The following is a 24,024-nucleotide window of genomic DNA, read 5'->3' as shown; positions in this document are numbered from 1 at the left end:
AAACACGCACACGTAATGAAAAGACGCTGTCGATAATAATAATAATAATAATAATAATAATATGAAATATTAGTAGCTAACTCGTGTGTGTATTTCGACAATATAATTTTATATTATTATGTGGAAATAAGTAAGGCTGGCTGCTGCCCCCCCCCCCTATTTTTTTCGATGCGCTTTATGGGTCCACGGTGTCCAAAGTTGGTCCCATCCCAGTATCACCTCTCGATATAAGTCATTGACACTTTGCCTAAAGAGTGCTCTGCCGTGGCCCTATGACTACCCATGACAATGACTCTTCGTTCCTTTTGCATTGAAATCGCTTACTTTTCTGAGTACTATAAGTGCATACTGTCCAACGTTGGTCCCATCGCTCTACAGTTTCTCGTTCTCTCGATATAAATTGCTAATATTTTGTTTGTAAGGGAGATATGGCGTTACAATCATTACGTTTGAAGAAGAATTGATTAAGATATTACCTTGCCACAAACAACACCTATTATTATTATTATTATTATTATTATTATTATTATTATTATTATTATTATTATTATTATTATTATTATTATTTACTTACCACTAATGTTGCCTACCTTTATTTGCAATGCAATGTGTTACTAAAAAGCAAATCAAATAACACTCCTCGCCATTCAGGCTCCCGAACTCGAAATACATGAATTACAGTTCTCTGTGTTAAAGGAATGCACATTTATTATATTATTCTTTCAAATAACACGTTATACAAGTTACTTCACTTTCAATGTGTAATTTCATATCATCACTAACAATCATCTTGTTCCGATAGGAAAATAACCCCCTCCTGCAAAAAAAAAAAAAAAAAAAAAAACCTGACCGTAGCGAAAGGGCGTGAACCTTCTTTAGGCGATTAATCGGGTCCAATATTTCAATAAGTTTCTGCACACAAATATTTCAGTAAAAGAGGAAAATTTATTCAAACTTTCTGAATACCTATTTATGGGCGAAATTTGGTTCCCTTGGAACTTTTTAAGAGTTTGAAGGGCCACCATTTTGAACATTTTCATCTGATTATTCTGGTTAACGAACTCATCAAGATATTTCAACAATTAATGTTTGTGCCAAGTTTCGTCTCAATCCGCTGAAAATTAGGGTGGTTATGGCATTCACAAATAGCGTTATATATATACAAATAGATAGATAAATAGACACACAGAGGGAGAGAGAAAAAGTGTTTTTCTCCCTTCTCGCACCTATGGTGCGTCAGAGCTAAACCGGGCCCCTTTGCAAAACGTATTGACGAGCCTAACCTAAACACAAGCCTCTTACTTGCTAACGTAGAAACGTGGTCGGGAGGTGTAAGCCATGTAGAAATTGTATTTTTAATAACCATGAGTATGGTCCACTTCCATGTTTTTCTTTTTACTTTTTGCAGCTACATCGGAACGTTCAATATTTATTCTTCACTAATAGCAAATGGCGTTTACATTCAAAATATGAGGAATTTTGGTGGCATTTGTTCGGATATTCTTCTCTTTGGAAATGAAGAAAAGAATAAAAGCAATACACAAAGACAAAAAGTATTATCAGTACTAAACATTACCAATAATAATTGCTACGAAAAACTAAATACGACCTCTTTTACCATCTCTCATGAGTTGTATGTATTATTAACAAAATTTTTAAAAATGTCCTCGCTTAAGATTCGAACTTGCGTCCTTTGCATTTGTAAGCCAGCACCTTAACCACTACACCAAGCTCATGGCATGGTGATCGTTTAGTTGTCGGCGTATTTGTTGTATTTGTGTTTTATGTTCCCACTTCGACGATTTTTACTCTTTTTTTGTAAGTTTAAAAGCTGTTTCTGGCTTTCTCTTTCGGTGTCGTCCTTTATTTACACAATGCACTATTCGTATTCACAGCTTGTGCCCCTCTGCAATGTCTTATTCAGATTAAGTTTTTCTTTTTGCCCCTCAGTAAACATTTGATTGATTTAATTCTCATACTCTCCACGGATGGAGCGCAGGAATGCCAGACTCGAAAAATAGGTGTACATTTACTTTCCTGACAGATCATACTTCCGGTTCAATTAACACAATAGCAATACTCATACGATTTATAAAATGCTCAAAAATAAATAAAAAGTCCAGAAAGAAAAAATCTAACATTCACTCTTTGTAATGGCGTTTCCTAGGTGCATCACATCAAAACTCTTTCTCCTCACTAGAAGTCTACTTACTTCACTTTAAGTCATGCTTCTACAGCTGATCGGCTTGCTATTGATACAATCTGCATCATCCGCACTTCTCAACGGAAGCTGTTCAAATAAAGGACGTAGGGGCTAGAATTGTTTTCCGTTTATAACATCACAGTGGTTCCGTTCCTATACGGGCTGCTTAATTTATAACATGTCAGGTACCAAATCTACAACATAAGCGGTTCGGATCATGTTTATGGTAATACACTTATAACAGATGTCGGAGTTTGATTACCGTATAGTTAATTTGTTTCGGAGCAATGAATTGCATATGAACTAGTGCATCTATTCCTTAATCCCTTTCGCAGATACGTACGATTTGATTAAAAGTTTATCCTATTATTTCTTTCCCAAAAATGATTCCGATTCATATTCTGCTCGGTTAAAAATACAAACCATCGTCTGGCTGAGGATCGAACCCGACACAAGGTTCTTTTAGCGACAATGATTACCAAAGAACCACTATTCTTGATCAATAGTGATAAGCATGTCCGCGTTTAATGTCTTTATATGCTATTATATCCACACACACACACACACACCAATCACATATATCAAAAAGCACTTAATTTAATGTGCTTTGATGATTCACACTGAAAATTAGAATCACTTTTTAAGATAAAATAACCAAAATGATTTTTGATTACTAATTTTTATTCTCCTGCTTTCTTTTACTTACCTTTTCGTTTTTTAATATAATTTGTCCAATCCTTGCAAACAACTAAAACACACTGAATATTTCATACTTTCTCAAAAGAACCTCAACATCGTAAATTTTCACTTCACAAACACAATATTTGTAAACGTTTTTATTTTATAAACCAAATCATTTCTATTATAAGCCCATTTCCATACTGATTTCGCCATGTGCGGTAAAGAAATGTTAATAATATGCAACCTCCAAAGGATAGGATAATTATTTTCTGTTGATAACTGGCACAGTTAAAGCTTCCGAAAAATATTCCATGGTATCGTTACACAATAATGTTTCTCGTTCACTTCAGACATAAAACATATGTAAAATATAGTTGTTTTATTTGCTCCCATTGCTGCTTTTCTTTGGCTTTGACATTTCACAATTTTTTTCCACTAGAAGAAGGACATATCACCATATCTTGTACACACGTAAAGCACTTCCGCCAAATCATCATCGTAGGCGGTGAAGAAAAAATCTTGCCATCGCAGAATATTAATGTATCATATTAAACAAAACCATCCATCAAACACTTATTTTAAATTGATGTTTAATATTTCATGGCAGTAAACTCGATGTTTACAGATTATCACGAACTTCTTCTTGAGAAGACAAAGCGTTATTACGGTCACGTTCATTAAGTGAGGTAAATTTTGTATTCATACGCAGGATGACAGAGTACTTGGAAACAACACACTCACACGTGCATTCTAGTGGCTCCGTACAGGAAATCCAGTGAGCCACATGTCCACAGACTCATTTCTACAAAAAGTAGAAATTAGCATATACGGTTCCTTTGAGGGTCTGTAATATACTCATAAAATGGTCTCCGACAAAATAATTACTTTTCCAAAAATGATTATTGTCTTGATCTGTTTTGCTCCAAAACTTCAAAATTGAAGATTCCAAGTAGGAGGTTGTTACTGAGTAATTATTCCTCTTGATTCAGCAGTGTTAGTTTTTAATTTTAATTTGGAAGATTATCAAAGTTTATTTTTGTTAGTTTGGAGTTTGCTGTTTTACAAAACTTAGTCTGTGAATGTGGGTGATGTGGAAAGATGTGTGTAAAATGTTATAATAACGTAATCATTTTGGAATTGTAATGTTATTGTAAACATTTATACACATTTTGTAGGACAACGTTATGTAAGTGATGTGAGATGCTGAGTGCTGACAAAATGCTCGGTTTGTAAGAGGTGTGGGTTAACAATGATTTCTTCAATGAAATCTCATACACACATGTAGTGATTTCTGCCTGAATTTTGGTAACCATGAGTTGTAGTGCAAGCACCTTTCAGTTGTATAAATGTTCGTCAATTTGATCATGACATCAGAAAGTGACAGATACAGAAAATATACAGAAGGTGTATTCTTCAACACAAGTCACTCGTACATACTCAAAGAGAATTGTAGATAGACATCAAGTCAGAGGCGGATCCAGGACCGACTTCTGGGGGGAAACGGTGAGTTGTCATACTGCTACTTAGAGCTACTTTTAACAGTTTCAAACTCTGGAAGGGTTTTATTTATGTATATAAAATACGAAAGTTTCCTCTTCTGGGGGGGGGAGGAATCGCTCCGATCGCTTCCCTGGATCCGCCACTGCACCAAGCTCTAGTATGGGTCACTCAAGTACTTAAGTAGTATATTCGTCCTCGTACTTCAATAGCCAACCAAGTATTCGTCCAGACTGGCATTTATACGACATTGGCAACCTCACTCACCTGGAGGATGTCCAAGTTTTGGCATAATTATCAACAATGTCAGATATAGACTTGTTTGCCTTTCCTTTTATTGCTACAGAACAGTCACTCAGTTAGACTCACGTAATTGACATATTGTTACACAAACAACACTAAAATATCTATGACTCGAAATACAAGTTGTCCATATCTTTAAATTGGGTTCATCATTTACATTCTCGATTCTAATTGACCGTTAACAATCAGTGATGGAATTTCCCTAACAGTACCTAAGAACACATCATAGGTGCGTACTTCTAGCATTAACAACATGGGCAATATAAGATGTACCATGTGTTAATGAGAACAATCTGGGAGTACTCGAAGCACTCTACTACAATTAATGCTACATGTCAAACTAAATTTAGGAGAATAATAACCCAGACACCAGACATAATATATATTTCCGACACCAGATCGCCATTGCAATTGGAAACACGAGTCTGGAGAGTAGTACTTTCTAACGTTAGTATTTCCAATTTCTAGCTGGCAAATAGAGATTATTAACACTAATTTAAACCGAGATATAGTACTGATAATAATAATAATAATAATAATAATAATAATAATAATAATAATAATAATAATAATAATAATAATAATAATAATAATAATAATAATAATAATAATAATAACATACAATTTAGAGATGACGAAGGACAATTGTTTTCTAAGAAGAAAGAAGTTCAACGTGGAGCATAGATTGCCAGTAGCGTTATTTCCGTCATTCTAAATCACATATTGCTTTCTTCTAATTCAAATAGCTGATTCACGTTGTTGGTTAAATTAACCCCTTTCTGCGTGACTTTTTTTAGCGAAAAAAAAAAATAATCAGTCTTGGAAATCCTCATATGGGAACTTGAAAAATGAATTAAAACTTGAATTTTTAGATGTTTCCACTTAATTCCGACGAGAAATAAGTAAGTGCAATATATGACACACTTACAACTCACAAAGAACATGCCAGATAACACCAAAATCTCTTATTCGTACACTTCAATATCTCACACAGGAGACAAAACAGTCATTTGGTGCTTTTGATAAATCTCAAAAAAGCTAAAGTGAAAAAAGGTTATGTGCCATATATGGCAGGGCATGCGGTAAGGGGTTAAAAAGAAAATAGAGTTTGCTGCCACGAAAAGCTTAAGACGATAAGTTGAAAATTTTAAGTTAAGGTGGTCATCGGCACCGCATCGCGAATCCTTTTGCATTGTTGCTTGTTTTCTCGACTTCTTTCAATCTAGAAGATCCTCAATTGTCTTCACGATCTATAGTGAAAGCGATAGAGCCAACACCATCTCGTTTTCTGCGTTAAATGCTAGCCAGCACCAAATATTGTTTAAATACTGAAGATAGAAGATATGGCTATTTCCACAACGAATCAAACTTGAAACAACGCACACTAAAATTCTCTTTGGCAGCGTCTTCTTCGTAGCGTTATTAGGCCTCTTTAATTAACAAATATTCAGATGCAGCCTACGATACTAATTTACACTGGAATTATTAGTAGTATGCTTAACAACATCATCAATTGGGAAGTAAGTAAAGGAAAGTTTTCCAGGTCCTACATTTAAAATGTCGAATAGAACATAGAATTGTAGTCATTATTTACAGATACTTGGTAACATTTCTTACTGAATTTGTTTTTATATCTCAGGTGACCTCAGATTTGTGAAAATTAAACAGCTCAAAGTAAATAAGATTGATGATTTGTTGTTAAACTTTCAAGGTGCAAAATTCGTATCAACTGTCGATCTGATGGGGACATACACACAGGTACCCATTTTTTAAAGTTGTCCAGATTATACCATGGCAAAGTGTATAGATTTACATCAATTCTGTATGGTTATTCAAATGGACATGTAGGACTTATGTAGTGTCTTCAGACTCTATTAGGACATGCCTCATATGACAAATTGGTCATATACTTTGACGACATTTTGTTTCCTAGCTTTTCTTTTAATGAGCAGTTACAAATTTTGGATTTCTTATATACAAAATTGGAAGAAGTGGATATGACTATGAACTTAGGAAAATTTTCAATTTGAAAAACACAAGTTTTAAATTTCTTTACTTTGTAGCTGCGTCAAATGGTGTAAGAAAGAATTCATACGTAGACACAATTCGAATTTACGTTGCCCAAAAACTGTCAAAAAATTGAAAAAAAGTTTAGTTTCATTTGAGTAAAGTTCAAAATTTGTCCATCATTTTGTTGATTTAGCTCATTCATTATATGAACTTTTTAAGAAGAACGAAAAATGGGTTTGGAAGCAACGTGAAGAAAGCTTCAATAAATTAAAAGAATCCTTATCGTTGTTAAATCACCCTGTTTTAGGTAAGAATTTCTCTTTAGTAACTGATAGCTCTTTTGGAGCTGTTGGAAATGTATTTTTTCAAGAAGTAAATTGTAAGAAACACATTCTTGGATTTTATTGCAAAACTCTGAACAACGCTCAAAGAAATTTACAATGACTGAATTAGAAGCATATGTAATTGTAGTATCTGTACGAAAATGGAGACATTTTGTTATATTCCGTAAATGGACAATAACATTTTATCTATATTTATTCATTTGTTAATTACATTAGTTATTGTTCATATACTTAATTCATAATTTAATGTTCTTGTTAAGTGACTAACTAATGTTTATTGTTTACTAAGTTACCATATAATATATATATCTGTGCGATATAATACTATTATAATTAATTTAGAATTGTTAAAAGATAAAAAGAAATTTTAATACGGGGTTAAAAGAAGAAGAAGATCTATAGAGTTGACAAGTTAAAAAACTGAATATACATACATAAAATTTTCTTTTAAACAAGATTCATATTGAGTGTGGAGGTTGGCAAGATGGCGTGGAATGTTTTACGCACTAGAGCGTCATGCTCTTTAATTATTTCAATTTAAATTTAAAACACAATTTAAATTTTAGACATAATCTAGTGTATTGTAATTTTTATATTATTTTATATAATTTCTTGTATGTTCTACGTGTCTGCCTTCCTTCTTATTTACCAACATAGTGTTGAAACAGAATTACTTGGAACAGGCTAATTCGTCCATTTTGGAACGGGCAATCTTCTACAATTATAATATCAACAAACAGTTTGGAACAGTTATAGTGAAGCAACTGAGCCATAGTGCTGTGACTTCTTTCTATAAAATACCCTGCAAGGAAAATGAATAGAATAGAATAGAAGAATCATTTTCTTAAAAGCCGGATCGAAGTGTAAAACTAATAAATAGCCTATCGACTAAATTGCATTTATCTATGTTAGAAGCGTAAGTTGCAAGGTTATTGGGAACAAGCAAGTGAATATTTTAATATTAATTGCGAAATTGGTTAATTTAGAATTATCAAGAGAATCATGAAAGTGATATCCATTGCTGGCTGCATTTACACCTATCCTAAGAGTTTCAGTATTCGCGCGCTACCCTAGCCAGCTGTTTGAAGTTGGTTATGTAAAATGTACAGAAAAATTTGGGCAAGAGAACAGAACCTAACCAACTCCTGCGGGGCTTCTAACCTGTTCCTACTACTACTACTACTATTTATACTATTACTATTACTACTACTATTACTATTATTACTATTATTATTATTATTATTGCTATTATTACTACTACTACTATTATTTCTACTACTATTACTACTACTAATATTACTGATATTACTTCTATTACTGCTACTAATACTTTTACTATGGATCCGTATAGTAAAACTGCAAGCTTATTTTAATGAAAAAAGTGTTATGAAAATATAAAAAAATAAAAGAAATCCTTGGACAGGGTTTGAACTCACGCCAAAACCGATCTTCATTACTTGCATATTGCACTAGCACGCTCGGCTACAAAGGCCGACAGCAGCTGGCCTTTACTTTCCGCTATATGTAGGTCATGACTCTTGATGTTCTGTCTATATCAGCCAATAAGATCAGAGGATATCTGAGACTCTTGTTATCCGAGAAAATGGTTTCTGGCTAAAAGCTTTTCTAGAGTCCTTCTAGGCTTTGGCCCTTCTCTTACTTCATAATGCCGCTACTCATAATTATTATAATGTATTGAATCATGTTAAAACTTTCTATCTAAATTTTTGTTATACACGCATCATATCAAGTAACTTAAAATAAATGGAACGAATTTATATCTATTATACCTTCAGTAATGTACTAATCACAGCCAAAGTGATTAACCTAGCTGGAAAAATAATAATAATTAGCTGTTTTGTGAAGACTAATCACGTGTCCATACCCCTTACTTAACTTTGTTATATTAAAGACCAAGTTTACGTATTTACTTGGTGGCTCAAGATTTGTTTACCGATATTGAATTAAAAGGGAACTTTGCTTTGAAGTTTATTTGAATACGATATGATATTATAAAATATCATTTATGAAGATGTATAATAATAATAAAAGGAAAGTATTATTTGTATCCAGAAGGATATTTCTATAAAATAGAAGGACTCTATTCAATAGGTCTGGTTAGTATAATGTTGATTGAATTATAACCGGCATAAATTTCCTGCTGTAACGTAAATAATTTGTTAAATGCGTATGCTGGGATGTTATTTGATATACTTCAAAACAGTAATTAATACTTAAGAATCAATGACTATTGGTGGTTGCTGATGGTAACGATTGATGGGAGAAATAGGTTAAGTACTATTAAGATTATGACGGTTACATATGTATACAAGAAAAATCACGCCTTATAAAATTCATTATAGTAAAATTCGATTTCTTTATTTATTTCCTTATCTTATAAAACAATTACTTTCAACATCTATAGCTTTCTCTAGTCACAGTGTTTTTATGTCCCTGCGTTGTGATCTGTTTAACGTAATTAGAACCTTCATTACCTCGACTCTTACTTGGTATTTTTTGAGATTTTCACTCAGATATGTGATGGCGACCCAGAAAATTAATAAATTGAAAACCAAAGATTGGCCAAGACATAAGTGGCCACTCCCATCCAGGAGTATATTAAAGCTAAAACTAATGCATTTCAATTAATTATATGATCACCACGTGACAGTGTAGACGGGTCATAACTGTTTAGTGTTTCTAAATAAAATTCGTCATTGGAACTCTCGGTTGGCATTAATTACTTGGAAATTGGTTAGAATTTAAAATTAGTTGGAAATTATGCATATTGCAGATGTAAAAATGCAGTAGTGATGCATGTTCCAGGATATTATTAGCCCCTTAAAATGAAATTATTGCAATAAATAATCTCGAATTCCTTCCAACGTTTTTCAAAAACTTAACATAAGGAAAATTGACCAAGAAACAACTGGAACATGCAGAGTACGATAACATCATGAAGTGTTTAGAAAAAAGTGATAATCCATATAGTCAAATTAAAAATAGAAATGTGGAAAGTTTCATAAATTAGATAACGAAATTTTGTTGGACAAGAATTTTCGTTTTGTGAATAATTGGAGAATGTGCATTCCGCCTTCTTTAGTTACAAAAGTAATCGAAGAAATTCACGAGAATTGTGGACATTTTGGTTGTGAGTGAACATTAGGTTTAATTAGTGAGGTGTGTTATTTGAAATCCAGACGTCGAGACGTATCTAACCATATTAATGATCGTTTGGATTGTACGAAAACGAAAGCAGATCCTGTATCTACTGCCAGACCTTTAGAATCCATACAAGTGAAAGCTCCGAGAATGATAATTTCGTGGACATAATAGGTCCCCTTGTCCCATCTCCAACGAAACGTAAGTTCATTCTCTTAGCTTTAGACGTGTACAAACGCCACTTTATTTTTTATCTCCTTCTTTATTCTCTTAAATGTTAATCAAATATTCTATCTTTTCTCCTCGTTCCGGGAACATTTTCTTCCCGTTTATTTATTTCAGACAATTCATTACCTTCAGCGAAGGCGCGGAAACGGAAATATCGAACGCATTGTTCTAAACTTTATTCTTCCCGTATGTATAAAGTGGCCTGGGAATTGTCTAGAATAGCGACGCCCAAGACGTTGCTCTTTGTTATTTATTTCACTCATTGTTTTACTTTTAGCGAAGGCGTGGAGACAAATATCGAAGGCATTTCTGTTAACTTTATTTTTAAGTATATGTCAGCTAGTCTAGAAATCAACAGTTGCAGCAACACAAAAGGTGCTGCTCTTCATTATTTGTTCCAGTCATTCTTTCAGTTTCCCAAGGAATGTGGAATATCAGTAAAAAGTTATTGGAATTGAGAAGTAATGTTGTAAATTAGATATCATAATGAAGTTTTGTCAGTAGACTTTCTTTGTAATGGGCACCTTAAGGAGGAAGAGGTGCAGGATGAACCTATTCTCATCCTGGAAAGAGAAGATACTTCAGCTAGTAATAAATATAAACTCAAATTAAAATGTTTTGTACTTGTTCCTAGTCCAACATGTTCTTATTACTTGGATATTTGCAAATGTTAAAAGTGTCATATGCATATGTGCATAGATAATACATTTCTGAAATTTTCTCAACTAGAATACGAAAAGAAAAATCTACTCGTCAAAATTTTCCGCCCTTGAAACTTTCCACCTTGGGCCATAGCCCATGCGTAAATATGTTCCTGAGTATAAAGATTAATTTTTGAGCTCCATGGTGGATATAGAATTTTTAATTCGATGTTTCTCGAATTTGCACCCATATTAAGGGAGATGGTGATAATGAGATGGATAATGATGATGGATTAACGGGGAAGGAACGAGGAACGAGACAAAGCTGAGAAAAATTACGCACATGGTATTTGTCCACCACATAGCCCACTTGCTGGGAGTTGAAATCAAACCAGAGATCCCATGCACTAGAGAAACTCCATCATTCGCTTTTACTCAGATAATTTTACGAATAGCATCAAGGTTAGAATTGAAATAAAACAGGTTTTTTTTTAATATTTGAGATCTATTTAATATAATATAAAATATACCTGGTCCTATGTAGAGTTGTTTTTAGCGTTGATACTTTCTTAGTATAACATTAAAACAACTCTGCATAAGTTCCTTCACATACATGAAAGAAGAATAATTTACAAAGATAAATAGCTTCAGTTACTTTTAACAGACAGACACCTTTTTCTACAGCTAATTTATTTGTACAATATTCTACAAACAATTCAACATAAATAATCTATACATTGAGGTCACTGTGAAGTTTCTGGTCTGTTTTGAAGAACTTTGAGAATTTTAGTAACGTTACAGTAAGTTAATGGCTTAACGTGGCTTCTTCTATTTAGTCAACTAATAAATTTCTGTTGATGTCTTGGGAAGTCAGGTGGCTATGTTATGTTTCATTCTATTTGAGGGTCACACCGCCAAACTAAACAGTTATTGGAACATACCCATTTTATGAGTGATAAATGCTACTCGTTCGTTACATTCATAATGTTTAAATGTAGATGAGTGAAGTGTTCTGAATAAACTTCAAGAATATAGTGTTAACTCTGATCTTTATTTAGAAGGCGCTGAATTATAAAAGAAGAAAGAAAAATAATAAAAAAAACTAGAAATTCGGTAGTTGGAAAGTTGTAGTAATGCAAGATATAAGGAGTTAGGAAGTTGGAGTAACGTAAGAAATAATCTTGTAGCTTTTGAACTCTGAAATACAGTTTAACGAGGAGGCATTCGAAGAACACACAATCTCTAAATCGGTGCATAGTTCGTTATGGCGATAACCATACCACGTGGCAATGCATTATGATTAAGCATCGTAGAAGTCTCCCTTCTTTAATTAAGATATTTCGGAAACGCAAATACAAAAGATGAAGGAACAATTAGTGCCTAACCATTAACCATTATTAAATTCCAATTCAATAATTGTGGCATGATTATTGATGAATCAGGGTCAATTTAAGAACCCTCCATCTTCTTTTCAGAAACACCAAACACATTATATTAAATACAAAGACTGGATCATATTTAGGAAATAACAACCGTGAACATACTCAGGCTCGGATTAACGCCTAGGCTGTCTAGACTGGAGGCTAAAGCGTAAATATCCTGCTCTCTCTCCTTATATGATATATAATAGAATATAGCTTAAACTTTTGTTCAGGTACTAAATCCGAATGGACGGCGGTTGGTACAGCACTTCCAAATTCACTAAGTAAAAAATTCACTGCGGTGGGGGCAAGAGTGGCTTCAGACTGTATTAATCCGGCTCTGAACAACTTCAAACAATGATACAGCTTACGGCAAAGAAAAAAAGCAAGAGATACAGGCAAAGCAAGAGGTTGAACGGAGTTCCCAATCTACTAGTAAAATTCACGATCAGACGATTTACTTTGAAAATTCTGAAAATAAAAATGTTGAATTCTATTACAATGTATTTTTACAGTGAACAATGCGTTTTACAGTCAGATTGGATGGTGAGATTGATTGATTATAAAGTAGAACACCGTATTATTTCTCTTCCTTTCGTAATAAAACTCTCGTTATTAGCCACGGCGGACCTAGTGTCGGAACTTACGGATCATCAGCAACATCGGACAGCTATCATCTTCTTATCTGATGAAACGCGGGATGTGTGGATTCATTGAAAGAGAACAAGGAAGTTTCGTTTCACAGTCTGAAACTACAGTAGACTTTTAAACTGTATGGGAACTTAATGTCCAAACTTAAAGAAGTACATCTTTAAGTACTGGTTTCAATACGTTAATAAGATCAACGATAGTAGCTGTTTTTCGCACACTGAATTCATATCAGAGAACCATTACTCACTATGTCTTACTCTTTTTGGTCTATGATGATAAAGGTTAAAACAGAAATTCGTTAATTTGAACCAATTCCGAATTGCATAGATGGTTAAAGGAGGGAATAGAACCTACTCTTGGGAAGCTGAATCCATTGAAAAAAAAAACACCTGCATCTCGATATCTATTACCGTTTTTGCTCTAAGGAAATTATTCAAACCGAGAATAGTAGATTTCAACCCCTTCTGATTTTACTAGAGTATTGTAAGTTGTCACGGTATTCTCTCTTGGAACACTGAATCGATTACAGAAAACAGCTTATCGCTATCTATTACTATTTTTGTTTTATAGTGATAAAGTTTGAAACCGGCAATGACTAATTTGAACCAGTTCTCATTGAATGGAGAGTTAACGGAGGGTATGGAAGCTATTCTTCGGACGAAAATCGATTTCGAGAAAATGCATCTCGATATCTTTTACCGTTTATGCTCTGATACCTGTCGACAGAAGGCGGATAAAGCCGTTCCATAACACTTTCGATACTTACGCATAGCATAGTTTCGAAGTGTATTAATTGAAGCATTTTTAATATATTATAAACATATTAAGTGTTGCAGTTTCTTTATTTAATTGAACATATAACAGTTTTCATGAACTGTTTCAGACATGTATTTAATGCCCGTATTCAACTGATTAAAATGCTTTATCTCTTGATTTTCATGTGATTGACTTGGTTGTTGAAAAAGGCCACGGAATAAATATCGAAACATTTCAGGAAAACTTTTATGGACACAAGTAAGACAACTAAGTGTGTTATTCTTATTACTTTTAAATGTAGTTTCTATGTAGTTCTTACAGGAAATATACTATTTACTTTTGACCACGACTGTACATTTTAAAACTATAAACTCTTGGGTTTGAGCTTTATAAAATCTTTGATCAAATATAACTTATTTATGCTTTAATGATCAGCACAATTAAGAATCAATAAAATCCTGGTAGTAGGTGCTGTGTGACAAGAAAATACATTGCAGGTTAAAAGGCCATACATATAAAGTGGTAATAAGACCAGCTTTGATGTATGGTAGTGTAACGTAGCTAATCACAAAGGTTGAGTAAAAGAAAATGGAAGTGGCTTAGATGAGAATGTTAAGATGGACGTGTGATGTGACGAGAAAGGTCAGAATAAGGAATGATTATATAAGAGGCACTGTTCAGATGGGATCCCTGAGTGAAAAGTTTCAAAAATGGAGGCTGAGATGACTGGGACCTGTAGAACGAAGAAACGACGACTGTATAGGAAAGAGAATTGGAAAACTGCAAGAGCCAAGAACAAGGAAAAGGGAAAAACCGATAAAAGGACAACGTACAAGATGACATGAGAAGGAGAGGATGGAAAATATAGGACACTCAGGATAGAAGAGACAAACAGAACTGCCAACCCCATATAAAAATGGGAAAAGATGGAAACAAAGAAGAATTATTTACTGTAAACACTTCATAAATTCTCTCTTCAATAATAGTAATGATGATAATGATGATGTGATTTTGATATGCATTTCACATTATGCTCATACCTCGTACATTGAAGAATTACTGGAATTAGTAGGGAATTGCTGAATCCTAGATTTTTAAACACTACTTTTACCTAACTTATTGAAAACACCTGAGAAGTCCATGATAAAAATGAAAAATGTTATAAAAATGAATTATTTTCAGATGACAGTGGAAAATTAACATGCTGAAGAAGGACATTTATATCTATGAATTGACTCATGATAAGTTTTCGCTTTTAAAACATAATTCTCTCCTTGAAATACATTTTGTAAATGTTGATAAATGAAAACAAAATCACTGGAATAACAAACATTGAAGTATTGTGTTATCAACATATGTCATCACATTCCAAAAGCTTCGCTCCCTTCACCTATCACATGGAACCGTTGACTTTTGTCTTTAGCTACCATTCCATTCCGTATATGTCAAAACCCATTCACTAGACTGTCCTAAATAAAATCTGAGTCCTTCGTTTTCCACAGACTGTTTGTTAAGTTGAAGACAGAAGCACATGAGGAAGATGTTGTTGTTACTTGTTCCAAGAGATTTGAAGCTTTTCATTGTCTTCCAGGTTCACTAGTTTTTCCGTTCTTCTCCATAACTTTTCTCGAAATGCTTCGTCATAGACGAGTGAATTCATTCTAAGTTCCTGCAAAACATAACATATATAATATCAACTTATACTGCAGGCGTTAGGCTGCATTCTGTTTCAAAAACTTGTAAGATTTTATTTTATTGTACATTTAACATAATAAGAGTACAACTTTTGGTATTGATCAAGAAAAACTTGAAGAATGAAATTCTGAAGGTCATCGGTGGAAATCACTGGTCATATTTTTTTAACCTTCGTTATAAGAGCTCTTGATTCAATCACTGTCGTGGTAAAAGAAATACATTGTTTATTACTATAAAAATAATGTTTCTATAATGTGTTAAAATAATGAACATTTTAAATACATATTTAATCATTGTCGAAAAGAGGAAGTAAGTCGTTAACATTGTAGTAGTTAAAAAGACATACATTTTGAAAGTTATGCCAGTAATTTTTAGTAGTTGTTTTGAATTTATTTCCATAGTGATATACAGTGGCGTATTTAAGGGAGAGCTTCCGGGCTTAAGCCCCTCTAAAATCTTACTTACTGTTGTAAAGTAAATGAAATATCTTGCAGAATTTTCACATTTTCAGAAATAATGTTAGCAAATCCCCCCCCCCCGAAAAAATTGTAAATACGCCACTGGTGATATACTATTTATATAAGATTCAATGAAAGTGCAAGACATTGTTCAGCAGTCAGGGTTACACTTACAAGGAGTAATTAAATATTGTGCAAAGGAGTTTCTCTCATGTATGTCGAGTGAAGATTGCCATTTTGAAATTCATAGCTTGGTATCAGGTCAGATGCTCAAGTGTGTTTTGCCCAACCATTAAAATGTGGGACATTTCCTCAAGTATCTTATCTGGCTATTGATCATGAACTGGAAATCCATCACAGGCGCGAAAATCTTGGCTAATGGCCAGAACGGGGGTTTGAGATTTTCATATATGATAAAATATATGCAGGGTTGCCACAAGTTAGATATCATATTTTCCATATTACGAAGGCAAAACACTGTATCTGAACAATTCAAGGTACAAACTGGATTTCTTTTATTGCTTAAAAGACTTAAGAAAAAGAGAATAATTAATTACAGACGATAAACAGTATGTACGAATTCTTAAATAAATAACATTAATTTATCAGGTTATGTGCAGTATAATTCAAATGAACTGTATTGAAGGAGATTATATTAAATGTTGCATTGTTTGAAACAAAATGTTTTTTGCGTAGAGTATAACAACGATTAAGAATAGTATTAGCCAAGAGAAGAGATTTAAAGCTGTTTCGTCTTGAAAAGGAGGCTTGAAAGTGTTGTCTTTAAAAATGAGTTTTTGGAAGAGTTCGGTGTCATCTCGAAAATTCTCTCTCGACATTATGTTGGGCAACACTAGTTCCATAATCTATATAGCACTATTATATAAAAGATTGAAAGTGATTCGCTCATCATCGGCTAGATCAGCGTTTCCCAACCTTTTTCAACTTGCGGCACACTACGGGTGTAACTTGAATTTTCGCGGCACACTCATAGATATAATTATTATTATTTGCAAATATAAAATACCATGGTATTTTTTTTCTATGATTACTGATCTGCTCACAGAGATGAAAGTTCGTTCACTGGTTTTCCCTTATGCTAGTTCATTATGCTTATTTTTATTCTAATTTTAAAATAGAAAACAATTGCAATGAAATATAAGACTCAGATTTTTAAAAATATGCATTCTTTTTCGAAAACTGTATCCAACCTTTCACTAAGAACGAAGATTACTAAATAACGAACTAACAAGACTGTCGAATGTGAAAATTCGCTTAAGTTGGAGATGTGGAATTCAGTACATAGATTTTTAATTAAAAATAAGGGAACACATGTTTCAAGAGCAAAAAGAAGGTCATATTTATTATATTGAAAATTCCTTTTATTTATACATAAAGTGTCGAGTGTGACAATTTAAATTTCCGGTATTATATTTATTACACCTTATCTTCCTGTAAGGAAAACGGAAGATTCTGCTACTGTATGTATAATCAGAATACGATAAAATATGTATTTAATATCTAGCCTTCGGACTGGGGACTTCGCCCAAAAATTGCCGTGTTTCTTCAGCCTACGACCTCACACCTCATACACCTGCAAGCATACCGATTTTCAGTTCAAACATCAAGTTTCATGTTTCTAACTTTCGGGATCCCTAGATATGAATGTATTATTATAATCCGTAAAGAGGATTACGTAATATTTTATCATTTAATATTGAATATGGAAGTTGTAGTATGTTTTTTTCAATTCCGGTTTGAGTGGAAAGATTAGTGTTAAAATGGAATATAGGCTATTCTTGGGACATTTAATTGATTAAAGAAAATTGCTTCTCGCTATCTATTACCATTTTTAATTTATAGTGATCAACATTATAACTGGAAGAGAGTAATTTCTACTTCCGGTTATTCTAGAATGTTAAGGATGAAGATGAAAGTTGTCCTTGAAATTTGTAATTGATTTCCGAAAACAGTTTATCTTTGTCTATTTCCGTTTTCCCTCTACAATGATAAATGTGGAAACCGGAAATGGTTCATTTCTACTACTTCCGGTAGGCAAATCACCTCCATCAACGAACTCCCTCGAGATAATCACTCTATCTATCTATGGCAAAAAACAGAATTTAAAAATTCGCATTCGTTCAAAAGTTATCGTGTGGAGTAACGGACGTATGTACTAACATTGTAATCTTATAAGTACCACTACGTGATCCTAATAATAGTAATACTTCGACTAGCTAGGTGTTTCGCCCTCAGACTCTTGCATTTGTTCAGCCTACTGTCTCGCACCTCATAAACGTACAAGCACACCGAATTTCAGTTCAAATACCTTCATTTCTCTAACTGTCCTGAATGCCGAAATACACTGATAATTTCAAGTACTAGGGGACCTTGTCCCCAAACCTGCGTTCGATCGGCCTACGGGTTTACATCCCATGAACCTATAAAGTACCGAGTTTCAGTTCAAATACCAAGTTTCATGCCTCTAATCTTCAGGGATCCAAAAATATGAACATCTTATTGTAATTGTGATTCTCACCTTTTTTTCTTTCTTTCTAAGCCAGATGTAAAAAATACGTATAGAGTGACATCTTCTTATAATAATTGCATTCCCTATCTTTTCCCTCGCCATTTTAGTTCCTCTTTTTACTAAAATATCAGATGTTTCTAACCTTCAGAAATTCGAAATATCGATATATAATAATTGCAAACCCCCACCTCTTTCCATTTCTTTTCTTACCCTTTTAGTAAAATATCAGAAAACGCTGAAAAAAAAACTTATCACATTATTTTAAATGAGAAAACTCAATACCAAATTTCAAATCTGTAACTTTAAGGAATTCGGAGATATGGTCATCTTATTAAATTAATTTCCATCCCTATTTCTATGATCATCTTATTAAATTAATTTCCATCCCTATTTCTCCCCCTTTCCCGTCGAATTTCCAAAAATTCTTTTTTAGTAGTACCCTGTGTCACATATCTTAGATACTGTCCAAATTTCAAGTTTATAGTTTCAGCAGTTTGGTCTGTGGGTTGGTATATATTTGAGAAGTTTAATTAAGTGCAAACTTTTTAGTCCAGTATGTAGGGGGACTGAACTCGAAAAAAAAAATAGTAACTTAATTAAACTTGCAGGGCAGCTTCTTTCCATCAAGTATAGGCATATCCTGGAAGTGCGTTTTAAGCTTCATCAAATATGGCTGCCATACCTAAATTGGCCGCCGCCGTCTATGATGCTTTCCTTGATTTCTTACCTTACGTTCAATTCTACGGTCTTCAAAGTTATAACAAAATATTTTTGAAGTAAAATTTCATTTCGTTTGATATATAATACATCTCTGTAGGTTAGGTAGATATGAAGTTACAAATGATAGAGTAGGCTTGTGTCTGTTTCTTTCAAGAGTAGTTTTCTGATTTTTTAAAACTCTTTCATAAAGAAGGCAGATTTCATTAACCAGTCAAAATGTATAAATACATGAAATTACAGAAGGAAGTATGGGTGATGTGATACTGTTTTCACATTAATTTTCAGGAAGTGACACGACTTGGTCTCTGTTCCAGAAAGGGAAGAAGATTTGTTAGAAATTACTTGGGAAATAGTTAATTGCAATAAGTTGTGAGTATATTCAATAAATGTACTTCGAATCCGAAATAACATTTCCAATTACACTTTTGTGCATCTATGATGAAAACGCACTGGCTTTGTATCTATATTTCGTATACAGAAAATTTATTTCACACCAGTCACCCATTCCCCAGTTTTTACCTATAAGAGCAAGTTCGAGCAGACGACACGTATTGAAGGTGTACCATCAGGAGAAAACTTGACTAGAGCAAGATATTCCAGCAATTGATTGTAGATCGGAGGAGTAAATGAAGAATATACTCAATCACTTGTTTGGACACACCAGCACCAATTTTTTTTTTCTGAAGCTTGTGTATTGCAAGTGTAATACTCCCATGCACTTAATCCAACTATTATGTTAATAATCTTCGAGATTGTACATGTCGGCGTTTTATTCAGACATGTTGGCGTCATATTAGTGTTGAACTACCCTCGAATTATACGTTACTTTTATGAATCTTTCGAAGTTCCTTCTTTCTTTTTCTTTTTAATTTTTCAAAGTAATAGATAACTTTCCTGTTCTGAAAGAAGCAGAATTTATTATATGAAACCTAAATTACTAAAATAGAAACGCCCTGCTTAAAACTCGTCGTTTCAACAACTTTTTCCATTTGAAGCAGCAGTGGGTCTGATCCAACTCAACTGTATCGCTTGTGTCCCAGCAGTGCACCTTACCAGAGATTGGTTAATTTATGTGTCTTTTATGTACTATAGATACTTTTGTAATTTATAAAAAACTGAATTTTGCTTAAATAACGTTTTCTCTTCGGACTATTTGCTAGATAAGTTTATAGAAATTTTCGAATAATACCCCATTATTTTCAAATGTACCATATTTTTTATATATAAATTCTAATTATGGCATGTTTCTTTCATTCTTTAATTCATCAATGTCTCCTATAGCCTTTGAGCGTAATTGAGAGAAGTTAAATTTGACTATAGGCCTATATACTACATAGGCTTTGGCAGAAATATTCGATTAGAGGGGATATGTAATAACTGTGATAATAATTATTATCTATTATTATCTATAATAATTAATATCTTCCTATTGTGTTTCGTAGAGCGCATGTTCACTTCTCTTCTTGACACTCCCCCTCTCCACGTAAATATGAAGAGTACGTGGGACGAACGATGAAAAGCATATTTTCACATTTCTGAGATACTGTTTTTTTTTATTTAATAATAATAATAATAATAATAATAATAATAATAATAATAATAATAAAACTGACTTATCCAGCATATATTTCAAAACTTGGTCCTAACGGCGTCAACCCTCTGGTTCGTGGGGTTCCTGATTCAATTCCAGCCCGAGCAAAGTAGGCTTTGTTGTGAACACCGTGTGCGTTGGTTTTCTCGGATCCTACCGTTTTCTCCAACTACCTTTACTCCAGCATTGTGATCCGTCACATCCTTGTGTCTTTTAGCCTCGGTGCATAATCATAAGACGTTAGGCTACAAAAATTAAATAACGGCGTCAATAGAAACTCGATACTTAATCAATATAACTTTTGTTTTTGCTTCGTTTTCACATTGAGATAATTTAGTCAGTACTTTTAGGTTGTGATTTGTTTTTACAGTCCAGTGAATTTATTGTAATACAGACATTTTATATTGTAAAGTCTTAGTTTGTGCTTCTTTTTCAGTTGAACTGGTTTCAACTATGCTTAGTTTACCATATTTTTAAAAGCAACACAATTTTATGTGACACACTGCAACCCTGTCTATCGGAGATATTTCATAATAACCTGCAGCGAAACCACCCATCCCCTTTCTGGTATTTGCTACGAATGCAGCAGGTGTCCCTTCTGTTTCGGTTGATGATCATCAGATTAAGAAAAAAAGATAACCACTGTAGGAAATGACTCTGGTTTAGAGACTTGAGGAAATACACACTTGGGCAAATGACCCTATTTCCATAGCTTAATTATATAAAGGTCAGAGGCTGATATATATCAGTTGTGACTCATTTTTCCATAAATATCTTTGGGCTGCAACTCTAAGGCAATGAAAACATAATGCATTAGAAGTATAAATAACTCTGAATAAATTTAAATTAAATCCGATATTTTACGTAATTATCTTCTAACGTACTTCATCTGCTGTACTGTAATTCTTATTTTGCAAACAAATGAGTGCAAACTTCTTCAATCTTATTAAAATTCATTGGAGTTTCAGGTCAAAAATAACGCAAACGTCCCCAACAAATACGTTTGATACAACGTTTAAACATTGTTGCTTACTCGTAGATTAGCTTGTAGTGTCGCAACCAGGTTTGGGTACAAAACCTCGCGGCCAGAACCTCGCGGCGACAACCTCGCGGACCAAAACCTCGCCTGGCCAAAACCTCGCCTCCCAAAACCTCGCGACCCAAAATCTCGCCAGGCCGAAACCTCGCCTGGCCAAAACCTCGCCGCCCAAAACCTCGCGTGACAAAATCTCGCCAGGCCGAAACCTCGCCTGGCCAAAACCTCGCCGCCCAAAACCTCGCGGGCCAAAATCTCGCGGGGCCAAAACCTCGCCTGGCCAAAACCTCGCGGACCAAAACCTCGCGCCCCAAAATATCGCCATACCCAAAATCTCACCTGACCAAAATGTAAATGTTTCAACAGATGATAAAGATGACGGTATAAAAGACGCTGTTTCAAAAGAAGTATCACGGGTGTTTGACCAAGTCCCGCGATACCATATGAAAATTCTATTTCTGTATTAGAGGATTACAATGTGAAGGTAGGGCGTCAGGATGTTTTTAAACTGGTTATAGGGAAAGAAAGTCTGCATAAAGAAAGTAATGACAACTAACGAGGTTAGTTTCGTGAACTTTGGAACATCCAAAAACTTAAAATTTTAACAAAAATCTAATAATATTTATGAAAGTATGAAATAATATGTGAGTTTTTACGACGTCCCTTGATTATGTCCTGTATGTTAAAGGAGACGTAGATGACCAGGATGAAGGAAATGATCGAATAAAGAAAGTGGGAGGAAACGGGAATAATCCGAGAAAGCTCACGCACACGATGTTTTGTATCTTCTTCTTCTTCTTCTTCTTTTTATTATTATTATTATTATTTTTATTATTATTATTATTATTATTATTATTATTATTATTATTATTATTATTATTATTATTATTATTATTTTTAATGTGGAATTTCATATTAAGAAACACATTGGGTAAATTTTAAAGAAAAGTTTCATTCGCGGCGAGGTTTTGGCCCGGCGAGATTTTGGGTGGCGAGGTTTTGGCCCGGCGAGATTTTGGGCGGCGAGGTTTTGGCCCGGCGAGATTTTGTCCCGCGAGGTTTTGGCCACGCGAGGTTTTGGCCCGGCGAGATTTTGTCCCGCGAGATTTTGGACGGCGAGGTTTTGGCAACGCGAGGTTTTGGGCGGCGAGGTTTTGGCCACGCGAGGTTTTGGCTCGGCGAGATTTTGTCCCGCGAGGTTTTGGCCGGCGAGATTTTGGGCGGCGATGTTTCGGCCGCGAGATTTTGTCCGTATGCCTCGCAACCAGTCATAGCATGTAACAAGTAAAATATTACAAATATTTTCTCCAAGTGATTCAGCAACTAGATGACAGCTTAATGGAATGTCTTTTCTCTTCGATACTTCAAATCAAGCTCTGTTTCAGCATTAATTTGTAAAGAAGTAGCAGCATCAGACAAAGTATCGTAAGTGAAAAAGTTACGCTTTATTATAAGAGCATGAGAAAGAAAACAACTTTATAGTCTGCAGAGGCTCTTGTGGAACGAATTGATGTTATAAGTTGCTACGGTTTTATTCCTTTCGATCGTAATTGAGACTCAATACCGCACAATACTTATGGAAATTGGATTTCGGCCGAATTGCTTGAAACAGTGATACGTTGTAGATATTGTGGTCCTACGATAAAGTCTCATTGAGCACAACCACCAATCACTAACCGTTTTGTCACTACAGGGTCACTTAAAAAAAACAAAACAAAACAAAAAAAAATAGCCGCGGTGCAAAACCGGGAATAGCACATTCGAATGTAATAGCAAGGGGTCCACATACATAACACAAATAGCAACAGTAATATCATTACCACGCATCAATACCAACATTACATCACTAGGAAAATATGATTATAACATAGCAGTAATAGGAACATTTTTGTTCTTTGTGATACTACTGCCTACACACATTTTAGTTTCCAACATCCATCTCATCGTTGTTCCCATACGCGATATATGTAACCCACTGCGTAGTACTGTCTCGGTGGCTGTCTGTACGAACGGCGTCTGAATCCTTCCTACGTGTTCTCCCATCTTCGTGCATTGAGATGAATCTGCGTCTCTTTCGCATACGAGCGACGTATGCAC

General features: G+C 34.1%; 2 protein-coding genes across 3 annotated transcripts in view; one reads left to right on the top strand and one right to left on the bottom strand.

Moving 5' to 3' along the window:
* LOC145666935 (retinol dehydrogenase 12-like) overlaps nucleotides 1–24,024 on the top strand; it is a 311,781-nt gene that overhangs the window by 216,675 nt on the left and 71,082 nt on the right. The window lies entirely within an intron of this gene.
* LOC145666936 (retinol dehydrogenase 12-like) overlaps nucleotides 11,629–24,024 on the bottom strand; it is a 141,233-nt gene continuing 128,837 nt past the window's right edge. For both annotated transcript variants that reach the window (XM_081734548.1, XM_081734549.1), the window contains one exon: nucleotides 11,629–15,566. In XM_081734548.1, coding sequence (XP_081590674.1) covers nucleotides 15,447–15,566 — 120 coding nt within the window. In that variant the 3' untranslated portion in view covers nucleotides 11,629–15,446. The remainder of the gene's footprint in view (nucleotides 15,567–24,024) is intronic.

Source organism: Thermobia domestica, chromosome 12 (genome assembly GCF_964235325.1).
Source record: "Thermobia domestica chromosome 12, izTheDome1.hap1.1, whole genome shotgun sequence".
NCBI classification, from domain to species: Eukaryota; Metazoa; Arthropoda; class Insecta; order Zygentoma; family Lepismatidae; genus Thermobia; species Thermobia domestica.
Note: the sequence above shows the minus strand (reverse complement) of the source record. Positions and strands in the feature narration are given on the sequence as shown.